This window comes from Myotis brandtii, unplaced genomic scaffold (genome assembly GCF_000412655.1).
Source record: "Myotis brandtii unplaced genomic scaffold, ASM41265v1 scaffold329, whole genome shotgun sequence".
NCBI lineage: Eukaryota > Metazoa > Chordata > Mammalia > Chiroptera > Vespertilionidae > Myotis > Myotis brandtii.
In genome coordinates this window covers 1,282,488-1,303,743 of record NW_005362676.1, presented here as the reverse complement: position 1 = coordinate 1,303,743, position 21,256 = coordinate 1,282,488, and the positions used below count along the sequence as shown (strand labels likewise).

Sequence of the window (21,256 nt, the reverse complement as noted above, 5' to 3'; positions counted from 1 at the left end):
GAGGGGCCGCGTGGTGACGTGGGTGCCGTTCTGCAGCTGGTGCACGCAGGTCACCTCCCGCTGCTGGACGCCCTTCTCGCAGGTCGCTGAGCAGGGGCTCCACGGGCCGGCCACCCACCTGCCAGGAGGAGGAGAGACAGTGAGAGGAGACGCGGGCAGAGAGGCCAGCCTCCCCGAGGGCCCTGCCCCCGGACCATGGAACCTGGGGCTGCGGGACGCAGGAGGGAGGCAGAGCAGAGAGCTCTGCGTGGACTCTGTTTTTGTCCTTGTTAATTCTCACCCAAGGATATTTTTCCATTGATGTTTAGAGAGAGTGGAAGGGAGAGGGAGAGACAGAGAGAGAGAAACATCGATGTGAGAGAGACACATCGATTGGCTGCCTCCCCCACACATCGAGCCTAAGCCTGCAACTGAGGGACGCGCCCTTGACCAGAATCGAACCGGAAACCCTTCAGTCCACAGGCCAACACTCTATCCACTGAGCCACACTGGCCAGGCAACCTCCTGATTTTAACATTTCGGACATGAACTCCAAACTTACATCTGTGGGCCCAGCCGGGTCTGCTGTGGAATTCAGCCCCATGCCTCCAGTCTGGGACTTCACGCTTTCACATTCGGGGGGAGGGGGGGCAGCTGTGCCAGACCTGAACCGACGTCCAAGTGGCCGTGTGTGTATTTTCCTCTCGCTCTCGCCTACAGAAGCCATTACTGGGCACCAGCGCTTGTCACATGGGCACCTCAGGCATTGCTTTCTCCTTCGCTTTGGTCTCCACACCCCTGTTGCACACACACACACACACACGCACGCATATGCACAGGTGTGCGCACACCCACACGCATGTACACATGTGCACACACATGCACACACATGCTAGCTCATCTTTTGGTCGCCTTCACAGATGAGTCCCAAGCATCTTGTCTTCAGACCATTAGAAAGAAAAGGCTGCCCCAGGTGAGTAACGTGGCGTGGTTCTCCCGAGACCCCAGCGTGAGTGGGACCAGCCTCAAAGGCACCCCTCAGTCCGCAACCACGCGGCTGCTGTGGAGAACACAGGGGCTTAACGAGCACCAGCAGGCGCCCCGCCCGCTCCCCGCTGCCCAGCCCCACACAGCGATTCCAGGTGAAACGGCGCCAGCAGACCTCCCTGCCACGCTGCCCCGGGCTGCCCCGCGTTGGCTAGGCAAATGCTCAGAATTTCTCAGGGCTCTGCCTGCGAAAGGTTCCCAGGGGAGTTCCCCAGAGCCCAGCGAGCCAGCCCGGCCTCTTCGGGAAGGTGTGCGGAGGGGATGGGCTAGACAGGCCTGAGTACTCGGAGGCCCAGGCACAGGGCTCCCAGAGGGACCAGCCAGGGAGCTGGCTGCTTGTGCCCCAAGCTCGCCCGCCCTGCGAGGCTCTGGCACGCAGTTTTACGAGTAGGCAGTTTGCAGTTCTGCCTGCTCCCAACCATGACTACCTTTTTTTATTATTATTATTTAATATATTTTTACTGATTTCAGAGAGAAAGGGAGAGGGAGAGAGATAGAAACATCAATGATGCGAGAGAATCATGGATCGGCTGCCTCCTGCACGCCCCCTACTGGGGATGGAGCCCACAACCCTGGCATGTGCCCTGACAGAGAATGAAACCATGACCTCCTGGTTCACAGGTTGATGCTCAACCGCTGAGCCACACCAGCCGGGTCACATTTGCCCCCTGAACCCCTCCTGCCAAAGACGGGCCGATCTCCTGGGTGGTACTGTTTCTCCAAGACTGCCCTCACCTCGCTCTGGCTGAGAACCTCTTAGGAGGCAAGAGTCTCACTGGGGCTCCCAGGCTAAGTCTTTGATGGCCTTGCTCACGAATCTCCCCCCGGTTCTAGTTGTCCGTCTGTGAAATGGGATGAATGGCTTCTGCTCATTTGTTTCTCACCATTAGGTGCCATGGCTCGGTCATATACGGCCAACCTGTTATCATCTAAGCATCCCCTTCTGGATCAACCGGGGCCTTTAGCAGGCCCGTCACAGAACAGTCCGGGTTCTGCACCCCCAATCCATCAACTTAGCTGCCTCTTTCTTTAAAAAAAATTTTTTATTTATTTCAGAGAGGAAGGGAGAGGGAAAGGGAGAGATAGGAACATCAATGATGAGAGAGAATCATTGATCGGCTGCCTCCTGCATGCCCCCCACTGGGGATGGAGCCCCCAACCAGAGCATGTGCCCTGACCGGGAATCGAACCCAGGACCGCTCGGTCCCTGGGACAATGCTCAGTCCACAGAGCCACACCAGCCGGGCTTAGCCGCATCTTGCCAAGGCCGCCCACCTCCTCCTCGGGGGTGGGTCTCCCCGAGGCAGCGTGTTCTGAGGACACTGCAGACCTCGGCTCCGGCACATTGGAGAGACCCTGTGCGTTAACACCGCAGGCGAAAGAAACCGCTGGGAGTTTCCTATAAAACGTTACAGCGGGATCCGTCACCGAAAAATACTCATGCCCTTCCGTTCACGTCCCAGATGATCCAGGCATCCCGAGCACATGGTGTCACAGCAGATGCTGGGCAGATGCTCCTCTGGGAACAGAGACAATAATTAGTCTCAATTAAGTTCCCAATAAATTATGGAGTGGCGGCGGGGGGGCGGGGGCGCCTTTGGCGGCTCAGCCCTGTGTGGCTTGTTGGGCTCAAGTCAGTGAACCTGGTCCAAGCCTGTTTAGAAACTCTGGATGGCTTTGGCTAATTCACGTTCAGAGTAAATTGCATACAAGTCTTGGCATGAGAAGAAATAATGAATCCCATAACCACTTGCAATTGGAAATAATAATTTGTTAATAATTTTAATAGCTAATGAGCTACAGAAATCATGTCCAGGAGTCCTCCAAGCAGAAGGGAAAGAGATCCGCTTTATTTCTGGCTTTCTTTCCCTTCAAATATATTTTATTGATTTTGAGAGAGAGGAAGGGAGGGGGAGAGAGAGAGAGAAACATCGATTGGCTGCCTCCTGCACGCCCCCTAGTGGGGATCGACCTGGAAACCCAGGCGGGAATGGAACCGTGCCCTCCTGGTTCATAGGTCGACGCTCAACCACTACACGTGTACCGGTTAATAATGCACACGGTAAGCCACGCCAACTGGGCAAAAACTCTTACTTGTTTAAAAATATTTCTCTAAAGCCTCGATACTTGAAGGACAGTTTTGCTAGATATAAAACCCTCGGTTTCACAGTGTCCTTCCTGGTCTCTGCTGTTGTGTAAGGACGCCACTCACACCCACGTGACGACGGGGACCTGGGAGTCAGGGTGGCAGCCACAGAAACCACCAGGAGCGTGTGGGGACTGGGAGGGAGGAAGAGCAGAGGGGGTGCCCCAGTTCTCGAGGGGCTCCGACCACTTCACAGCCATGAGTTTCCCTGGAGCCTGCTGATTCCGTGGCCGCCCCACCATGGAGCCCTGCTTAGAGCTGTCAGGACTGGAGGGTGACAAACTCCACGGGCAGAGCTGCAGTCAGACCCCCCAGAGGCCTCCCTGGACAGGAACACAGGCGACCTGGGTCTCGCTGTCACTCCGTGGTGATGGGCCATGGGACTGTTTTTTGTTGTTGTTTGTTTGTTTTTTAAACAAACAAACCTATTTTTATTGACTTCAGAGAGGAAGGGAGAGGGAGAGGGAGAGGGAGAGGAGAGAGAATCATTGATCGGCTGCCTCCTGCACGCCCCACACTAGGGGTGGAGCCCACAACCCGGGCATGTGCCCTGACCGGGAATCGAACCGTGATTTCCTGGTTCACAGGTTGATGCTCAATCACTGAGCCACACTGGCCGGGCCCACTGGATTGTTTTCCAGCTCGATTAGTAGAAATACCACCGAGACTTGCTAAGTGCCGCTGACCTGAGTACCACCCTCATCACACCGTCTGTCAGGCACGCAGTGCTCCCATCAGCGCCCCTCACTGGGGCTTTCTCCCCCCCCCCCCCCGCCATCTGTATGCACCCCTGGTTCCCTCTGAGGGGCTGGCAGCAGGCGGCCTTCCTGGGACCTGCCCTCGGGTCCTCTCGGGGAATCGCAACCCACCCTCAGGCTTCGGCTCTTCTCTCCTGGGCCACGGTGTCACCGGGCCAACCAGCAGAGCCTGGGAGGTGACAGCTGTGGCGTTCAGGAACATCCTGCGTTGGATTTCCTCCCGGAATGGGGCCTTGGACTCTTCTAACAACGCCTGGTAACGGCGATCATACAAATGACAGATGGCGCACGTACGGTGTGCCAGGACTGCACTGAGCAATGTGTGTCTATTAACTCGGGTCATTCTCACCACGGCCTTCTGAGGGGGGTGCTAGCGGTGTCCCCTGCAACCGAGGTACCTGCCCTTGACAGGAATCAAAGCCGGGACCCTTCAGTCCGTAGGCCGACGCTCTATCCACTGACCCAAACCGGCCAGGGCCTTCGGTGGTATTTAAATCCAAACAAAGGTTAGCAGGTAGAAGTGCGGGCAGGATCCAGCGTTCATCCCCATCTCCATCAAACCTGAGCTCATGACTTGAACTTCCCAGCATCCTCCCAGCCGCTCTGTAACGAGCCACTTGGGCAACGCACGTCTGGAATCTTCTAGTCGCACCCCAGCCCGTAACCCAATCTCGGGGTCTGAAACCCTTTCGTATCCCTTTTCCTCCCCACGCCCCGCCCCCTCCTGCTGATAATATTATCTGAAGTTCACAGATGTAGAGCTCAGAAACATTCATGCAGTGCGAAATGAACCACTCCCAACTGCTCTGCTGTTTCAGTTTACCCCCAAACACATATAAACTACATAAACTTGCCCTAGCAGGTGTGGCTCAGTGGACAGAGCATCGACCTGCAGACTGAAGGGTCCCAGGTTCGACTGCAGTCAAGGGCACGTACCTCGGTTGCAGGCTTGATCCCTGGCCCTGGTTGGGGTGTGTGCAGGAGGCAACCAATCAATGTCTTTCTCCCATCGATGTTTCTCTCTGTGTCTCTCCCACCCTTCCACTCTCTCTAAAAATCAATGGAAAAATATCCTGGGGTGAGGACTAACAACGACAACAAAAAAAATTATACAAACTTGTTCTGACAAGAAAGGGAATGTTAGCATATAGGAGGACCTTTTATTACCTGGAAAATACCAGCAAAGGTTATTTAAATTAAGTAGTTATACACTGAATTAAAAATGTGTGTGTGTCGGTGTGTGGTGTCTTATGAAATGAAATGATGGAGAGCCCGGCCGGCGGGGCTCAGTGGTTGAGTGTCGACCCATGAACCGGGAGGTCACGGTTCCATTCCCGGTCAGGGCACCTGCCCGGGTTATGGGCTTGATCCCCAGTGTGGGGTGTGCGGGAGGCAGTTGATCAATGATGCTCTCTCATCACTGATGTTTCTATCTGTCCTTAACCCCATCCCTAGCCCTAACCCTAACCCTTCCTCTCTGAAATCAATAAAAATATGTTAAAAAAACATTTTTAAAACAATTAAAAAAAGAAATGATGGGGAACTAACTCCGCCAACGCTGGGGCCCAACACTGGCCTATGGGGGTCATTAATGAGCAGTGAGGATGGTTTTGCCTCGCGCCTGAGGGCTCCCTGGGCACGGAGGGTTTTACGGGCGTTACTTCACCCAATCTTCTCAAGACTCCGGTGAGAGAGGCTCTCATTCCCCAGTTTATAGACGGCGAGGTCAGGTCACGTGCCCGGGAGCTCGCCTTTAGCGAGTGGTGGCGCTGTGACCTGACCCATGACTTCCTGGCCCCGGGTCTGTGATCAATGACCCCTGGTTCGGCCGCCCCTGGGTAACCGGGCAGCATTCACCCGTTGTCTGGTTAGCTACCACGCCTAACAGATCGCGTGCCTTCCCATCACGGGGAGGTGAGGACCTTTCGTTCCCAACTGTAAGACGGATCTACTGACATCAAGGCCACAGTCAAGCGTGACGAGGGGAAGGAAGGGAGAGCTTCCTGCAGGAGCTGATGCTGAGAGCGTGGGAAGAGGAGAGCTCCTGGGCGCGGTCAGGGCGGAGCCAAAGCCAGAGTAACAAACGCACCGCTTTTATTTCAGTGGGAAGCAGGAAAGAGGAGCTTCACCGGTCAGACTACCTAGAAACGGACGCGATCATGGCATTTTTTCAGATTTTGGCTGTGCCTAAGGATCCACGTATTCTACGCTTCATTCTTAAGTCATGATCACACGCATGCACACACACGCACGTGCACACACATGCATGCACACTCATGCATATATGCACACACGCATGGGGAATATGCTGCCATAAAAACAGAAAGGATTTCACTCAATCTTAACCCCAAACCAGGCAAACCTGGTTAAGATATCTCAGCAAAGAGGACACATTTCAACTCCAAACTCACTTCCTCACAGATGACTATTCGGGGTGCTTGCCAGGACGATATTTCATGTTCTTCTCTGAATCCCCCGAATTCAACGCACAGTACAGTATGTGCCGCCTGGAAGGGGTCCAAGCCGTAACGACTCTGGGGGAATAGCTAATAGCTCGGCAGTAACTTCTCAAGTGGCCAATCAGCTCTAAAGGGCTGAAGAGACAGCTTGGTGACGCTGAGCTGCGGGCCCCAGCAGGCGCCCAGGTCCCTGTCATACCCCCTCCTCGCTCCAGGAGGACGTGGGACCGGGCCATAAGGGACAGGCTCGCCCCTTTGCTGCCAGACGGCGGCAGGGCCTCTGTCCTGCGGACAGCAGTCAGCATGGGGAAGGCCGCTGGCCACAGCCATGGCAGCTGAGCGGATCTGCGATTTCTGCCTCGCCTGCCAGTGTCGGGGCCAGGTTCGCCGATGTGTTTGTGTTGGTGCGGGAGGCTGGAGGGAGGCCATCTGCTGTGTGTGTCAGATTCCAGATTCCAGATGGTTAGGGCGGGGTTTGGGAGCGGTACCCACGGAGGGGGGGGCAGGATTAGAATAAGGAGGTGCGAATGGCGTGCAATCTGGGAGGGAAAGGAAGCTTGCTGGGACCTGGATGGGAAAAGAGGGCTAAAGAAAATGGAAGTTGGTGCGGGAGGCTGGAGGGAGGCCATCTGCTGTGTGTGTCAGATTCCAGATTCCAGATGGTTAGGGCGGGGTTTGGGAGCGGTACCCACGGAGGGGGGGGCAGGATTAGAATAAGGAGGTGCGAATGGCGTGCAATCTGGGAGGGAAAGGAAGCTTGCTGGGACCTGGATGGGAAAAGAGGGCTGAAGAAAATGGAAGGGGGGTCGGGGAAATCGAGGAAAACATTCGGGATAAAGACAACCATCCCCCCCCCCTTTTTAATTGATTTTTAGAGAAAGAGGAAGGGAGAGGGAGAGAGAGAGAGAAACATCAATGATGCGAGAGAATCATGGATCGGCCGCCTCTTGCACGCCCCCTACTGAGGATCGAGCTCACAACCCGGGCATGTACCCTCGACGGAATCCAGCTGTGACCTCTTGGTTCCTAGGTCGATGCTCAACCACTGAGCCACGCCCGCTTGACGGATTGTACATTTCCATCCCAGTTCCGGCTTAGCAGCCAGAGGTCCAGTATTCCCAGCACACAGATGCCTCAGCAGCAAGGGAAGGCGGCATACAGTGGCCTGTACCGACTGTATAACTCCGCCCCATGCAAAGGCGCTGCTGCCCTGCCCCAGAGGGCCGGCGCCGGAGACGCCAGCTCCTTACCGTGCCTGGCATGGGTGTGAGTTGCACCTTCGGACCTGGGGCTCCGGGCGGCTCGCTGGGGGGCAGTCGCTGTCATTCACCAGCGTCGTGGTCTTGTTCACGATGCGTGTGCAGGACACAATGGTCCTGCGTTCCCCTGGAAACCAGCGCACAGGGAGCTGAGAGGCTGTGGCTGCCACCTCTGGAGGGGCATTAGGTCCCGCTATGGAGGGGCCTGCAGGGGTGTCTTCTGATCGGAGAGTGGTTAACTGACTGCGGTCAGGGCAGGAGAACTATCAGCTCAGCCAGGAGGGTGTGCAAGACATGGGCAGGGCAGTGCGGGGCAGGAGAAAAATTCTAGACTAGGACCAGAAAGAGGCAACCGCTGCCCGGCCGGTGTGGCTCAGTGGTTGAGCATCAACCCATGAACCAGGAGGTCACAGTTTGATTACGGGTCAGGGCACATGCCCGGGTTACAGGCTCGATCCCCAGTAGGGGGAGTGCAGGGGGCAGCAGATCCATGATTCTCTCTCTCATAAATGTTTCCCTCTCTCCCTTCCTCTCTGAAATGAACAAACACTGGTTATGTGCCCAGCCTGTCCCTCTCTGTGCCCTGACCACAGAGTGCCCGGAATCCACGTCTCTTCCCTTTAACAAAACCCCGCACCCGTGGGCCGGGACCCCGGGTCTCACCTCCTCCACACTGCACGCTGCACCCCTCCCAGCCGCTGTGGGTCCAGATGAACAAGGAGTCGTGGGGTTTCTCGGGCTCGCTCTGATTCTCAGCCGTGGCGTTCACGGGGATGGTGTACTCGTAGTGAATTCCGTAATTCTGGTCATGAAATAACAACACCTGGGCGGGAGGCAAAAGAAGAGGCCGCTTTGAAACCGCGCAATAGCCCGAGGAGAGCCTTGCTGTGGGGTCTCCCTCCCGGTGGGCACGGGGTTTTAAAATAGGTTCGACCTGCCCAGCCGGGATGGCTCCTGGTTGAGTGTCGACCCAAGAACCAGGAGGTCAGGGTTCCATTCCCTGTCAGGGCGCATGCATGTCCATGTTGCGGCTCGATCCCCAGTAGGGGGCGTGCAGGAAGCAGCTGATCCATGATTCTCTCTCCTCATTGATGTTTCTCTCTCCCTCTCCCTCTCCCTTCTTCTCTCTCTAAAAATCAAACAAACAAAAAACCATATTCAAATTAACGTTGCAAAACAAGGCCTCATGTAGGACTTTCCAGTGGCCTGGCTGTGGGGTGTGTGTCCTCAGGGTCCTCCCTGAGTCGAAGCCACCAACAAGTTCACTTCCAGGTCCAGGAGAGGGGCCAGCGGGAGCTCCAGGCAGACCGTGCAGGGCCCACCTGCCTAGACCGGCGGGGGGTGGGGGGCGGGAGGAAGGCCAGGTGGCAAGTGCCTGAGACGGAAGCCTCCTCCTCCCTCCCCGGGTCTCCCCCTCCCCCGAGGGCTTGAGTGGGTGGGGGGTGGGGGTGGGGCGCCTCAGCAGCATAAACATCCACTTCTCCAAGAAACAGACTTGCAAGAACGCATTTGGAAACCTGCCTAGGGTGGAAAAGAAAGTAAAAAAAGAAAAAGAAAAACCTCTTTAAAAGAGATCTTTATTATCTCAGTCTGGGAATATAAGACTGGTGAATGGGGGATCCAACTGAAACCAATTTCGTGCAATTTCGCAGCCACGTATAATTTGTGTGCAGGTCCCCGTGGCTCCCCAATGCGTGTGTCCTGGTTTGGGGGACAGTGGCTTCTATGGACAGCCAGAGGGGCACCTCTTATTTCTAGATTTGCAAACTGGAAGTAACCGTCATCGTTCTCGAGAGAGAAGCGATTCACATTAACGAGGGCTGGGCCCGGGGCTGCGGCGGCTGCGGCTCTCTCTCTCTCTCTCTCTCTCTTTCTCTCTCCGAGTTTTGTTTCTCGTGGTCGGAATGGATCCCGTCTGTGCCTCGGCCTGAACGGGCTGGCGATGCACTCGGGCCATGGAAGCTTTGAGAAGAGATGGGAAATAAACCCATCCTGGCGCCTGCTACAGGGAGCAAATGCAAGGGCAACCGGGTGACATGACGGTGTCCTTGGCTTCCTCTTGCAGGCCCTCTGCATAACTGCTTTTATTTCATTATGGTCATCATTACTCTTACCGAGAATATTTTTCCCATTGATTTCTAGATAGAGTGGAAGGGAGAGATACTTCCTCTTGCAGGCCCTCTGCATAACTGCTTTTATTTCATTATGATCATCATTACTTTTAATCCTTACCCGAGAATATTTTTCCCATTGATTTCTAGAGAGAGTGGAAGGGAGAGATAGAGAAAGAGAGAGAAACATCGACCTGAGAGAGACACATCGATTGGTTGCCTCCTGCACATGCCCCTACCGGGGCTAGGACACCGTGCAGGCCCTCTGCATAACTGCTTTTATTTCATTATGATCATCATTACTTTTAATCCTTACCCGAGAATATTTTTCCCATTGATTTCTAGAGAGAGTGGAAGGGAGAGATAGAGAGAGAGAGAGAAACATCGACCTGAGAGAGACACATCGATTGGTTGCCTCCTGCACATGCCCCTACCGGGGCTAGGAAACCGGCAATTCAGGTACGTGCCCTTGACCAGGAATTGAACCCGCGACCATTTGGTCTGCAGGTGGATACTCTAACCACTGACCAAACCGGCCAGGGATGCGTTTATTTATTTATTTTTTATTTTATACATTTTTGTTGCATTCAGGGCTCACAGGCAGAGCTGTCCCTGCAGTGCTTTGATGTTCTTAAAAAGGACGCATCAGCCTAGCTGGTGTGGCTCAGTGGGCAGAGCGTCACGCACAGACTGAAGGGTTGCGGGTTTGGTTCCGGTCAAGGGCATGGATCTCAGTTGCAGGCTCCATGCCCAGCCCTGGTTGGGGCATGAGTGGGAAGGAACCAATCAAAGTGTCTCTCTCACATCGATGTTTCTCTCTCCCCCCGCCCCCTTCCACTCTCCCTAAAAAAATCAATGGAAAAAATCCGCAGGTGAGGATTAACCAAAACAAAAAGGATGCAGCAGCAGGTGGTCCCTGGGTTGGGTGGCGTCCTCCCCGACAGGTAAGACAGGACCCCAAAGGTGTCTGAGACCACCCGGGGAGTCGACATTCCCGTAGAACCTGGGCCTCCCCCACCCCCAGTTCCCGGATGCCTGTTGCAAGGCGAGCTTGGAAAATCTGAGCACTGTTGGTTTGGAAGGAAGCGGAGTCAACAGCTCCTTTCCAGAAGGTAATTTCCAGTGTGGACACACACACCGAGGGGCGGGCCGGTGCCGTCTGATGTGCACATGAAGACTTCGCGCGGGCCGGCTGCTGAGCGGGCCAAGTCTCCCTGGCGGCCCCAGGGCTGCGCGGCTCCTTCCTGGAGGCAGTTCCGTTTAAGAAGAGGTGGGAGCCCTGCCAGCGAGGAGCCGGGGCGACGTTCTGAGAGGGGAGAAATCCGAAGCATGCCCAAAGGGATGAGATAAGAAAAGATGGAGGCCGGCCGGCGTGGCTCTGTGGCTGAGCGTCGACCTATGAACCAGGAGGCCACGGTTTGATTCCCGGTCAGGGCACATGCCTGTGTTGTGGGCTTGATCCCCAATAGGGGGTGTGCAGGAGGCAGCCGATCCCTGATTCTCTCTCCTCATTGATGTTTCTCTCTCTCTCTCTCTCTCTCTCTCTGTCTCCCTTCCTCTCTGAAATCAATAAAAATATATTTAAAAAGAAAAGAGAAGATCAAGAGAGAGCCTTGAGCTGCAGGTGGCCAGGTAAGCCACCAGGCACCGGGTGCACCTGCCCGCCACCCACACCCCCAGGAAGAAGTAGACGGGGGTCCTCTCCGAGCCTTACCATCAAGTGCAGGGGAATTTTGGTCGGTCCCTTGGCAGAAATTTTCTCCCACAGGCCCCTGCGGACGTAGCGGACCGTGGTGCCGGCGATCTGGAACTCTCCGGGGAGCTCGATCTTCCAGTCGCTGTTGATGGACCTCCGGCTGGAGTCTTTGAGGGCTGGCAAGAGAACGGGACAGCATGGAGCGGAGGCCACGCAGAACACCTGTACAGAGCAACCCGACGACCCAGCCTTCCCTCTCCTGGGTATAGACCCCCCCAAAAAACCCTAAAACGAAAAAAATCAATAAAAACATTAAAAGAAAAAAAAAAGAACACAGGGAATTCTGGAGGGACCTGGTTCTGTCTGTGATGGATGTCTGGGGCTCCGATTGGCTGGGAAGAACAATTTCATTTTCAGACTCTGCTGGGGTCAGAGGTCAGCCGTTTTATTTTTTTAAATATGTTTTTATTGATTTCAGAGAGGAAGGAAGAGGGAGAGACTGAAACATCAATGATGAGAATCATGGATTGGCTGCCTCCTGCACGCCCCTTACTGGGGATGGAGCCTGTAACCCGGGCCTGTGCCCCGACCGGAATAGAATCTGGGACCCTTCAGTCCGCAGGCCTACGCTCCATCCACTGAGCACACCAGCCGGGGCAGGTCGGACGTTTTGAATCGCCGTCTGAAACACAGCAGGGCCTTTGTGTATTTTGCTGAGGAGCCATCAGGAGCCTCTTAACGATGAGAGGAACTTCCCACAGAAGGGAGGGTGGGTCCCTGCTCTCCGCACCCCCCTGGCAGGGCAGACAAAACCTCCTCCAGGGCCGAGAACCTGAGGTCACGTGATGCATGTCTGTTTCCCAACCGGGAAACAGACATGTTGTCCGTGGACGCCGGGCATGGAGGGAAAGGCCGTGAGCCACGCTGGGCAGTGTGGAGGGGGCCTCCCTGGACGGGAGGGCAGGGCTCCTCCTTAGCGCTGGCTGCAGGCCCATGTGGGGGTCTGACCCCGTCCCCAGGCCACCACCCCCCCCACCCGTGGGGCTGTGCAGGAGCGGGCTCCTCGCGTCTCTCCCCTCCTGGGTTGCACTGGAAGGCTTGACCCGCAGTCAACCCACTTCTAATCCTGGCGCCGCGTCAGCGCCTTTTATTTCCACCCGGAGGCCGGCCAGGGCTGTTCTGAGCCGTGGACGCGAACTGCAGAGGCATTTCCTGTTCCAGGTGGTTTCGAGCCGCGAGCCAGGCGGCGTGGGCTGGAGGTAGGTGGGGTGGAATTCCTCGGGAATCGCTCCCAGCAAATGCGAGGGGAGCTCAGGGCTCCACCGGCTTGACTTCCAGAGCGCCCGGCCCCAGTGCCAACATGGCTGGTTTGCACTAAACTTTAGAAACGTCACGAGCGCGGACCACCTCCGGGCTGGCCCTAGTGCATACCCCAGGCCCTGGAATCCTGGGGTTCTGGTTGGCAGAGGAGATAAGGGGACCAACGCAGGCCAGGCTAGCGTGGCTGAGCATCGATCTATGAACCAGGAGGTCACGGTTTGATTCCTGGTCTGGGCACATGCCCGGGGTGTGGGCTCAATCCCGTGTGAGGTGTGCAGGAGGCAGCCGATCCATGATTCTCTGTCATCACTGATGTCTCTCTCTCTCTCCCTCTCTGACATCAATAAAAGTATATATTTTTGAAAGTCCATTTCATGTGGGCATTAGAAGCTGAGCGATCTAATGGACCCTGACATCCTGCTGCCCTTTTCACATTCCCACGGAAAAGCAGAGATAATGTCCCCCATGTTGCTCGCTACCCGGGGCTGGGGTCAGCTGAGCGATGGCGCTGGGAAGTCCTGGCAGCCAGAACCATGAGTCCTTCTATCACGACACCTAAGATATGAGTTTGACACCGATGTCCTGGGAGAATGCTGCTGACCCGATGACCGGCCCCGTCCTCCGCCTCCATCCTCAGAACAGACATCGCGAGTCAGATCATTGTTTTGGCGTTACCTAGGAAACTGTGGGCGGGTTTGTCCTCCACCACGCGGATCCTCCGAGCTCCGGCGGGAATGACAGCGGCTTCGATATAGCCTGTGGTGATGGATAACATGGGTGAACCACTCCTGCCCCATCTCCCACCAAAGCCCCCTCTCCCCCCACCCCATAGAGATTTCAGAGCTGGTGGGAGGTACAGCTATGGCAAGTGTCAATCACAGAGCGTTCTGCTATGGCCAGAGCCCCTGGGCTGCTGAATTCCAGAGCAGCACTTACTTATTTGCACGAGGGATGGGTTGAACCATATCCCGCCCCCCGCCCCCAATTCATTGGTTAAAATCCTAACCCCCGGGACTCAGAATGCGACCTGATTTGGATTCGAGTCACTGAAGATGCAATTCGTTAAGATGAGGTCTTTGTTATATTTTTAAAAACAGAATAGACTGTTTAAGAAGGTTTCTCTTTCAGAACAAAATGCAAAGGGGTGCAGAGCTCATGGGTCACCATGGCGGGGGGGGGGGGTTCCCGTGGACACTAAGGCCTGCGTGGACTAAATGACATAACATCAAAATGGCGATTTAATGAATGAAGTGAAAGCCTCGTACCGAGAGCTTTCAAAACACCCCATTCAAACCACTTCGCTGCGTCAACTCCACCGAAGGCTGAGCCCACCCCTGAGGAAAGCAGTGTGATGGCCAATTCGAGGCGATTCCTTCACAGATGAGTTGCCCGGGGCCTGGATCGGTTCAAGGCTGGGAGGCGACAGGCCAGAGGGTCATGCTACCTCCACGCAGCCCTGCAGGACACGGGAGGAGGGCATCCCGGAGGACATGGACGCTGTCCCCGTGGGGGGCTGCTCAGAATTCCCAGCTTCAGTATGGAAGGTAAATGGACCCAGAGGAGGTCAGACAAGGGTCAGGATTTCTCAGAACCAGGCAGAAAGCCTGCGCCCGACTGCTTTTCATCTCTGGGATGGTATTTCTCTGTGATAGTCACCCTCGAGGGTGATAACATTCCTCCTGGGCGCTGGGCAGAGATGAAAGGTGCCTCCCTATCTGAGCTGACAGAATCGGCCGGTCCGTCAGCCACACTTGGCGCCACGGAGATGTCACATGACCTGGGGGAATCATACTTATTTCGAAGTTGGGATCCTCCTTCAACCTGAAATGCCCTGCCCCACCCCCACTGACAGTTAATCTCTAATTGCCCTTTTTTAAAAAAAATATTTTTTTATTGATTTCAGAGAGGAAAGGAGAGGGAGAGAGAGACAGAAGCATCAATGATGAGAGAGAATCATGGATTGGCTGCCTCCTGCACGCCCCCTACTGGGGATCAAGCCTGCAACCTGGGCGTGTGCCCTGACTGGGAATCGAACCGTGACCTCCTGGTTCATAGGTTGACGCTCAACCACTGAGGCACGCTGCCTGGACCACCTCTACTTGTTCTTTAGGACATAGGGGTGCCCTCATCTGCCCGCAGCCCTGAGGGAGGCGCCCTGCAGCACCCCTCATACATGCACTCAGGCTGTTTGCTGGGGGTCCCCTCCCTGGACTTGGTGACAGCTGCATTTTCCTTCTGCACACCTCCTGCCTCTAACATCGTCGTCATGCTGAGTCAATGTGCATTGGATGAAAGGCTCATGGGCGACCGTGGCTCAGTGGTTGAGCATCGACCTATGAACCAGGAGGTCACGGTTTGATTCCTGGTCAGGGCACATGCCTGGGTTGCAGGCTCGATCCCCAGTAGGGGGCATGCAGGAGGCAGCCGATCCATGATTCTCTGTCCTCACTGATGTTTCTCTCCCTCTCCCTCTCCTTTCCTCTCTCTGAAATCAATAAAAACATATTTTTGAAAAAAAAATCAATGGAAAAAATATCCTTGGGTCCCGAGGATTCACAACAACAAAAACATCTGAAGCGGCTCAGTGGCCAGTGGCTACGAGACTGGACAGAGCCGCCCAGCTTCCCTCAGTCCCCTCAGGAGCCGGGGGGCAGCACGGATTCTCACACAAGCCGCCTGCCTGACAGACGGGACACCTGCGTCACTGTGGATAAGACGCCTTTCTCTGCCTTGCAGAAGCTGTGACACTGAGTCCCCGGTCACCCTCTCGATGACCCACCAGCCCTTCCAGGGAGGGCACGCGATCGCTGGCTTGGGGGCCAGGGAAGTAAGACGTCCGTAAAACACAGGCTTGCGCCCCGCGCTCACCTGTCCCCCGGGAGTGGCTGAAGTCGCCCTTGACCACGCGGCAGGTCTTGCCGTCCCCGCTGCACACCCCGCACCGGTCCTCTTTGGCCGCCGACCCGATGATGCCGTCACAGCCGATTTTCTGGAGGACCAGAGAGCTGGGTTAGCCTGGGCTCCCGTCTCACAAAGGTCTGTCACGTGATGCTGGAGGCCCCCACACTTTCAGAGGCCCCGAGCAAATAGGCTATTTTAAGACCAGAAGATCAAAGAATGAATGGGATCCAGCTTGCGTATGTTCGGCAGGACACCCACCTCACGGCCGAATATAATCTTTCCTGTTTGACAGAGAGAAGGGGGCCCAGGAAGGCAGCCGTGCTCCCAGCCCGGCCGGCGGGGCTCAGTGGGTTTTATTTTTCCGGCTGGAGGGAGAGCACGTGCTTTCTGTAACGTAACAGCCATCGTGCAATGACAGCCGCGTTCTCTCTTCCATCGGAGGGACGCCACCGACTCATTTTCATTTGGACTGAAGACTTTCAGGCCGGTGGTACCAGGCCTCGACCCGGCATTTTCTGGGCTCCCGGTTAGTTCTAACAATTTACAGCCCTCGGCTATTTTTTTTTAATGTATATTTTTATTGATTTCAGAGAGGAAGAGAGAGGGAGAGAGAGAGACAGAGAGAGAGCGAGAGAGAGAGAGAGAGAGAGAGAGAGAGAAACATCAATGATGAGAGAGAATATGGATCGGCTGCCTCCTGCACGCCCCCTACAAGGGATCGAGCCTGCAACCTGGGCCTGTGCCCTGACCGGGAATTGAACCGTGACCTCTTCTTGGTTCATAGGTCGACGCTCAACCACTGAGCCAGGCCGGCTGGGCTCGCCTTCCCCTTCTCGACTTTCCCCTTGTTTGGTTAAAGGCCACGCCATCTCTCTGAGAACGGGCGCCTGGAAAAGAACATTTCTGAGTTCCCCCGTATCTCAACGTTCCTTTATTTTGCTCCCATGCTTGGTTGCTGACTTGGCAGCAGAATTCTAGAATCCTGCAGGAGTCTATAATTATCTCCATTTCTTCTGCCAGGGTGCGTTTTCCTGTGTGTTTTTCTTGGTCTTTCTCGGGCCGGCTGCTGCTTTTCTTCAAACAGCAGGTCATCTCTGGTTGACCGCTCGCATTTGAGGAGGAGGCACGCAGGAAGACCCACCCGGGGAGCTAGACTTGAGGGCGGGGGTGTCGCGTGGGGGGCTTCCACTCGGGTGAGTGCTGTGCTCAAATGCTGAGCCCTGCGGGCCGGGCCCTCCCTCCTTTCTCTTTCTTTGGCTCCTTCCGTGGCATTTATCACTGTTCCAATGAGTCACAGACATGCAACATCAGGATGGGTTTGGGGACTATATCCCAGTGGGTGGGGCAAGTCCCCAAAAGCCAGGCATCGGTACCCCTGGGGTACCATTTGCAAAGGCACCTGCTTCGTTCTGTATCTTTTGTCTCAAACCAGAGCAGAGCTTGTCCAAAAACATACGCTCACCTACACCTCCCACCCTCACCTCGGCATCGCACCCGCTCTTCCCTTTGTCATCACGTCTCAGGTTATTCAAACATTTTTGAACATTTAAACACTACGAGACTCCTATCCTTTCAGCCACCTCGACTCCGAGGTGGTAGCCAGGTGAGCCTGCAGGAGGGGGTACCAGCCTGCAGGTGGGAGGCAGCACCCTGGCACCTTCTTAAGAAAACTCATTCCTCTGCCCGGCCAGCTTGGCTCGGTGGTTGAGCAGAGCGGTCGACCCATGAACCAGGAGGTCACAGTTCGATTCCTGGTCAGGGCACACACCCGGGTGGCGGGCTCCATCGCCAGTGTGGGGCATGCAGGAGGCAGCCGATCCATCAATCGATGTTTCTTTCTCATTGATGTTTCTCTCTCTCTCCCTCTCTCTTCCACTCTCTCTAAAATCACTAAAATATATATTTTTAATCCTCACCAGAGGATATTTTCCCAGTGATTTTAGAGAGAGTGGAAGAGAGAGTAAGACAGAGAGAAATATTGATGTGAGAGGGACACATCGATTGGTTGCCTGCTGCACACTCCTTGACCAGGGCCCGGGCCGGGGAGGAACCTGCAACTGAGGTACGTGACCTTGACCGGAATCAAACCCGGGACCCTTCGGTCTGCAGGCCGACGCTCTATCCACTGAGCCACACCGGTCAGGGCAATAAAAATATATTTTTTAAAAAAAGAAAACCCACTCCCCCAGGTCTCCCCGGGCCCCCCGCCCACGCCGAGCCCCTCTGAGGAGGGCGAGCTGCCCGCCGAGGACACACAGAGCACACGTCACCTGGCACCTGCCGTGCACGCAGAGGTCGGTCTCGTAGGGCCCGCAGGGCGTGCCGTCCAGGACCCTGTCGGCCACCAGCAGCGGGGACTCCTTCCCCAGGGGCGAGCAGTACAGCTCACACGGCTTATCTGGGGAGGGAAGGGGGTGAACGTCGGCATGAGGAGGGCCATGCGGGGCGCGGGGGATTGCTTTGCAAAGGAACCGCGAGAGGAACATGGACGCCTGCGTGCTCTCTCCACCGGAGTCTCCCTAGGGGGCCTCCTGGGGGCCTGGGAGCGAGGGTGGGGCTGACAGGGCCGCAGAGGACTGGACACTGAGCCGGAGGGTTCCTGCTACAGCAGGTACGCTCGCACCCAGCGCCCGGGCTTTCGTGAACGAGTGACGGCCACTGAACGGCCACTGTGCTCAGCTGTTTTCCGTGGCTGGTGTCCCGTGGCCCCCTGATCCACGCCCTCGGGGGGAAGGCTTGTCTTAGGAGGCTAGAGGGGAGTGTCCTAAGGTTATAAGGAAGAGTCCTTTGGCTAAAGCAGTTTGAAAACAGTGAATTTAAAAAAAAATTTTTTTTAATTTTTATTAATTCCAGAGATAGGAAGGGAGAGGGAGAGAGAGAAACATCAATGATGAGAGAGAATCATGGACCGGCTGCCTCCTGTACGCCCCATTTTGGGGATCGAGCCCACAACTCGGGCAGATGCCCTGACTGGGAATCGAACCGTGACCTCCTGGTTGATAGGTGGATGCTCAACCACTGAGCCACACTGGCCGGGTGGGCAACTTCCCTCTGTTTTGTTAAGCAGCTCCAGCTGGCTTCACGGAGCTGGAGTGACAGAGCCCTCACCGTCACACCCGCCCGGTCCCCTGGGGGGGCTCCGACCGGAGGGGTTCCGCCGTGCCGGGGAGACGGAGCTGGAATGTGCCTCTCGGCATTTGCCAGGCCCTCCGACGCCTCGGCGGGCGCGTGGCCTGCTGGCCCGGCCGGGGAGGCCTGAGCTCTGCAAGGTCTGCGCTGCGGTGAGATTCCGCGGGGAAGGCAGAGACGGGGTGGGCTGGGCCCTGGGCCACGTCCACGGGTTCTGTCTGAAGGCTTTTCCACGGAGAAGCCGTTCCTAAGGAGCGTCTTTGTCTCCTGCGGGAGGCGGGAAGGGCTTGTGGTCCCGAGTCCTCCCTTGGAAAATCTACCTCTGCAAGAATTTCCTTGTTTTCCTTTTTCTTTTTCCTCCGTTCAAGAAGAGAAAATAGAAAAAAAATATCGCTTCTCCCTCCCTGAACTGTGCGTCACCGGCCAAAGAATTCCGCCGCGATAGCAGAGCTATGAATAGGGCGGTCAGGACGGGCTCCGAGGAGCCGAGCCGGCCGAGCCGGGGCCGGGCCCTGTGGAAAGCGGCTTTGGAGAGGGACGCTGACACGCTGCCCTCCCTCCCTGCTCTGGGTCGGCCATTTAGGAGTTGGTCTTTCTCCTCTGAAACGCTCATCGCTCATCGAGAAGGGCTGGCTCCTGCTTCTGTCTGAGAAGGAAATGAAACCGAATCTGCGGGAAGGCCTGAGAGTCCCCCCCACAGGGGAGGTGGCCCCTGCAAAGCCCTGAACTCCAGGTCTCTCCGTCCAAGGCGAAATGCTGACTGCACCCCGGCTTCCTTATCCAAGACGGTGGCCTTATTAGCGTCCGGCCAGCGTGGCTCAGTGGTTGAGTGTTGACCTAGGAACCAGGAGGTCACGGTTCGAATCCCCGTCAGGGCACATGCCCACGATGCAGGCTCCATTCCCAGCAGGGGGTAGGAGGCAGCCGATCCATGATTCTCTCTCATCATTGATGTTTCTCTCTCTCTCCCTTCCTCTCTGAAATCAATACAAATATATTAAAATAAATAAATACGGTGGCCCCTTTCAGGTCAAAGGCGGAGGCGCTCATCATTTCTTGCTTTGGGAGAAAAAACACGCCAAAAAGCGAATGTGTGGAACCATCCGAAGGCAATGAGCTTCCCCGAGGAGCCCCCTGCGAGGCCCCCGGAGGGGGTCTGGGCAGAGGTGGCTCCCAGCCCCTGCGACTCGAAGGCAGCCGAGGAGGTCAGCCCTCCAGCAGCGGTTAGAAGTGAAGCGGGAGTGTGATCGGGACTTGGAGAAATGGGTGGAAAAACAGACATTTCAGTGGGATTTCTGCGTTTGCAGAAACGAGGCCGGAGAACTGCAAACCAAAGCAAGAGGCGAAGGAGAGGAAAACAACCCCGTGCACATAGCGGAGTGGAGCGGAGGCCGGGGCGAGCCCCTTGGACGTGACCTCCTCTTGCTCCCGGGGAGTGGGAGAGGCCCGGCCCAGGCCTCGGAGTCCTGGCCGATCTGTGGGCCTGGCTGAAGGTTTGCGAGCCCGGCCTCCCTCCTGACTAGGGATCCAAGTGCACCCGGGGCTGCTGGGAGCCTCCTGCGTTTTCCTGCGTCCCAGGCACGGCCAGGCCGAGGGCGGTGAGAGTCTGTGCGTGCAGCTGCCCACACCCTCCCGGGAAGGCGGGCTCCCCTCCCCCTTGACTAAAGGGGAAGCCCAGGTACAAAGGCTCCACGGGGTTGGCCCTGGCTGGTCTGGCTCAGTGGGTTGAGCGTCGGCCTGCGGACTGAAGGGTCCGGGGTTCGATTCCAGGCCCGGGTTGCAGGCTCAATCCCCAGGAGGGAGTGTGCAGGAGGCAGCCGATCCATGATTCTCTCTCATCATTGATGTTTCTCTCTCTCTCTTCCTCTCTGAAATCAATAAAAATAAAACATTTACAAAAAGAGTAAAAACCAACCCAAAATGACCCAGGAAATTGCAAGGGAGCGCCAACACTGGAAAGGGAGGCAGCAGACGCCCACTGTCCGGGCCCCGCACAGCCTCCCTCGCCACACAGTTGGCCCTGGGCCCCGGAAGCAGGCAGCAGGCTGCCGGTACCCCCCACTCCACGCCCCCCGCTTGCTGCAAATGGGGGTGCGGGTGCGGGAGGCCTCTGGGCTGCTGCCTGCCTCGCAGCTGCTCTCGGGAAATGGCACAGAGCTATGTCGTCCAAGGCCAACCCCAGGCTCACGCCGCGGGTCCCTCCAGGGCTGACTGGGCAGGAGGACTGGGGCCCCCTTCGGGTGGACTGCGGGTGGGGGCGCCCTCTGGGTTTCCGCGGGAGGTGTGAGGTTCCTGGGGAAGGAACGGAGGGAAAGGACACGCCATCGTCCTTACCGTCCACCACCACGGCCGTCAGCAGGCCCTTCTTCTTGCTGCTCAGCCGGTCGTGCGTCTGGCACTGCTGGTCCCGGAAGCTGGGCAGGCCCTTGGGGCAGGGGGGGTTCTCTCAGA

The 21,256-nt window shown here is 56.3% G+C and overlaps 1 protein-coding gene across 1 annotated transcript in view; it reads right to left on the bottom strand.

Annotated features, from left to right (window-relative positions):
• The window catches only part of ADAMTS17 (ADAM metallopeptidase with thrombospondin type 1 motif, 17), a 92,038-nt gene that overhangs the window by 13,005 nt on the left and 57,777 nt on the right, over positions 1 to 21,256 (bottom strand). Inside the window, 8 exon segments of the mRNA XM_014543573.1 lie at positions 1 to 118; positions 7,640 to 7,775; positions 8,312 to 8,471; positions 11,474 to 11,631; positions 13,451 to 13,531; positions 15,644 to 15,764; positions 17,947 to 18,074; positions 21,140 to 21,256. The exon segment at positions 21,140 to 21,256 is cut by the window's right edge and continues 2 nt beyond it. Coding sequence (XP_014399059.1) covers positions 1 to 118; positions 7,640 to 7,775; positions 8,312 to 8,471; positions 11,474 to 11,631; positions 13,451 to 13,531; positions 15,644 to 15,764; positions 17,947 to 18,074; positions 21,140 to 21,256 — 1,019 coding nt within the window.